At 62.5% G+C, this 2,285-nt stretch overlaps 1 protein-coding gene across 1 annotated transcript in view; it reads left to right on the top strand.

Moving 5' to 3' along the window:
* Positions 1-2,285, top strand: part of WWP2 (WW domain containing E3 ubiquitin protein ligase 2) — an 18,455-nt gene that overhangs the window by 10,026 nt on the left and 6,144 nt on the right. Inside the window, 3 exon segments of the mRNA XM_031060148.1 lie at positions 173-227; positions 1,702-1,783; positions 2,045-2,282. Of these exon segments, the coding sequence (XP_030916008.1) occupies positions 173-227; positions 1,702-1,783; positions 2,045-2,282 (375 nt within the window).

The raw sequence follows: 2,285 nt of genomic DNA on the forward strand, positions 1-2,285 counted from the left end.
TTTTTTGTTTCTTTTTTTAACCCCCCTTGAGCGTGCAAGTTTTTTTTTCGTTCCCTGGGAGCTGTGGGCCGAGGAAAGGCGAGTGGAAGCAGGGCTGGCCGGCTCACCTCTGTGCTCTGCTCCTCCAGCCATCCCGGCTCTGGGGTTTATTCCGTGTTTTTGCTCTCTCTAGTCCTCCGGAGCCCCGTCCGACAATGATCCTCTGGGGCCCCTTCCTCCCGGCTGGGGTAAGTACTGCCCTGCCTCACCTGGCCCTGCATGGCCCCCAGGGACACTCCTGTCACCCGCAGCAGGACCCTGCCCGTCCCGCGGGGTGCCAGCAGCTCCCTCTCTCCGTGCCTGGCATTACTGGGAAGGGTGAAAGGTGGCCATGGAGCCAGCACTCCTGTGCTGGGCTGCACGTGGGACTGACTCTGCCTGTGACTAGCACGATCTCTTGTGTGAAATTCAGCTTTTCTTCCCCTGCCTTCCCCTTTTCCTGGAGGAGTTCCCAGCCTCTCTCAGCTGCTGAATGCAGAAGTGCTTGTGATTGTTCTTTGGGGTGGGGAAGATCCCCAACTTGGGGGTGGAAGTCCTTGCTTGTCCCTGGGCCTCTCCTCTGATGAACAGGGATCTGTCCTCTGCTGTGCTGCCTCCTGGGCTGCTCTGCCTGGCTCTGGAGCAGGGCTGGGAGCTGGCAGGAGCAGAGCTGGTCGTCCCCAAATGGCCCAAGCATTGTGTGCTGGGGCATTTTGAAAAGTCCCTGTGCCACCCCCAGGACAGAGAGAACCCCTCGATGGTGAGAGCATCCCTGGAGAGGGCAGGCTGGGATGCTTGTGGGTGCAGCTGGGCTGTGCTGAGCCAGGGAGGGCAGGAGAAGGGTTAAAACTGTGGGAGCTTGGAGCAGGATAGAGGGGCCAAGGCTGCTCAGGCAGTCTGCAGGGGCAGTGTCTTGATGGGGTCGGTGGTGGAGCCCTTGCTGGGTGTCCCCTCTCCATCAGCAAGGAGAAGGGACCCGTCCCCAGTGCCAGCTGGGCAGGCACAGCACGGTGGGGTGGGGGTTCCCAGGATGGATGGGGATCCCTGGGATGGATGCAGTCCTGGCCACCATTTAGGGGCTGCTGCCCACAGTCCAGGAGTGAGATGGAGGGGATGACACCGGCCAGAAGGGTGACAGGGAGGTGACAGGGTGTCCCTGCCTGCATGGTGCAGGGCTGAGCGTGGGTGAGTGACGCAGCACATGCAGGAGGAGGAGGTGTGGGGCACACAGAGAGTGCCAGGGAGGCAGGGGGTGTGTGCAGGGGTGGCTGGGTGTGTGCTGGAGCTGTTTTGTGTCTGTGTGCTCACAAGGAGGGTGTGTGTGTTCACACACGTGTGCAGTGGAGCAAGGCCATGCAGGCAGTTTGGGAAAGCCCCTGTGGATCCACTGCTGCATGTCCCAGGAGGGGCTGTGTGTGTGCCAGGAGGGTGTGTGGCTGAGCACAGCCCCTGTCCTGGCCTGGCAGTGCAGTGGCAGCGCTGGCCTCTGCCCTGGCAGCTCCTGCATGCTGGCACTGCTGGGCTGAGGCAGCTGGGGCACGTGGAAGGAATGTGGGGTTTACCCTGCCTTTTCCAAACGAGCCAGGGAGGTGGAATGGGGGAGCTGACAAATTTCCTGTGAGCTGGGAAGAGGAGGGCTGTTCCCAGGACTCCAGCTAACGCTTTCTCTCCCTTTTCTCGTAGAGAAGAGACAGGACAATGGGCGAGTGTATTACGTGAACCACAACACCCGGACCACGCAGTGGGAAGACCCTCGCACGCAGGGGTAGGTGGCTGTGGGGGGAGCAGGGTTTGGGAAGGTGCAGTTCTCCAGGGACTGGCCTGCACTGAGGCCATGTGTCCCACAGATGGACGGGGAGGCTCTGACAGTGCCGTGGCCGCAGTGCTGCCCAGGCAGGACTGCTCTCCGGGGTGTGGACAGTTGCTCCCCAGCTCCATGCCATGAATCCTTCCTTGTGCCTGGCACAGAGCTGTAGTTCAGGGGGGCCCCCAAAGGCCTGTCTGGTGAGCCCTCCCTTGCCAGCAGGATGATCCAGGAGCCGCCGCTGCCGCCGGGCTGGGAGATGAAGTACACGAACGAGAGCGTGCGGTACTTCGTGGACCACAACACCCGCACCACCACCTTCAAGGACCCGCGCCCGGGCTTTGAGTCGGGGTAAGCCCCGGGCAGCGCCTCTGGGGGCTCCTGTGGGCTCTGACCGAGGAGAGCTGTGCCCCAGTGACCCTCATCCCCCCCGGCTCCTGACGGGGGCCGCTCCGGGCAGGGC

This window comes from Geospiza fortis, unplaced genomic scaffold, assembly GCF_000277835.1.
Source record: "Geospiza fortis unplaced genomic scaffold, GeoFor_1.0 scaffold102, whole genome shotgun sequence".
Classification (NCBI taxonomy): Eukaryota; Metazoa; Chordata; class Aves; order Passeriformes; family Thraupidae; genus Geospiza; species Geospiza fortis.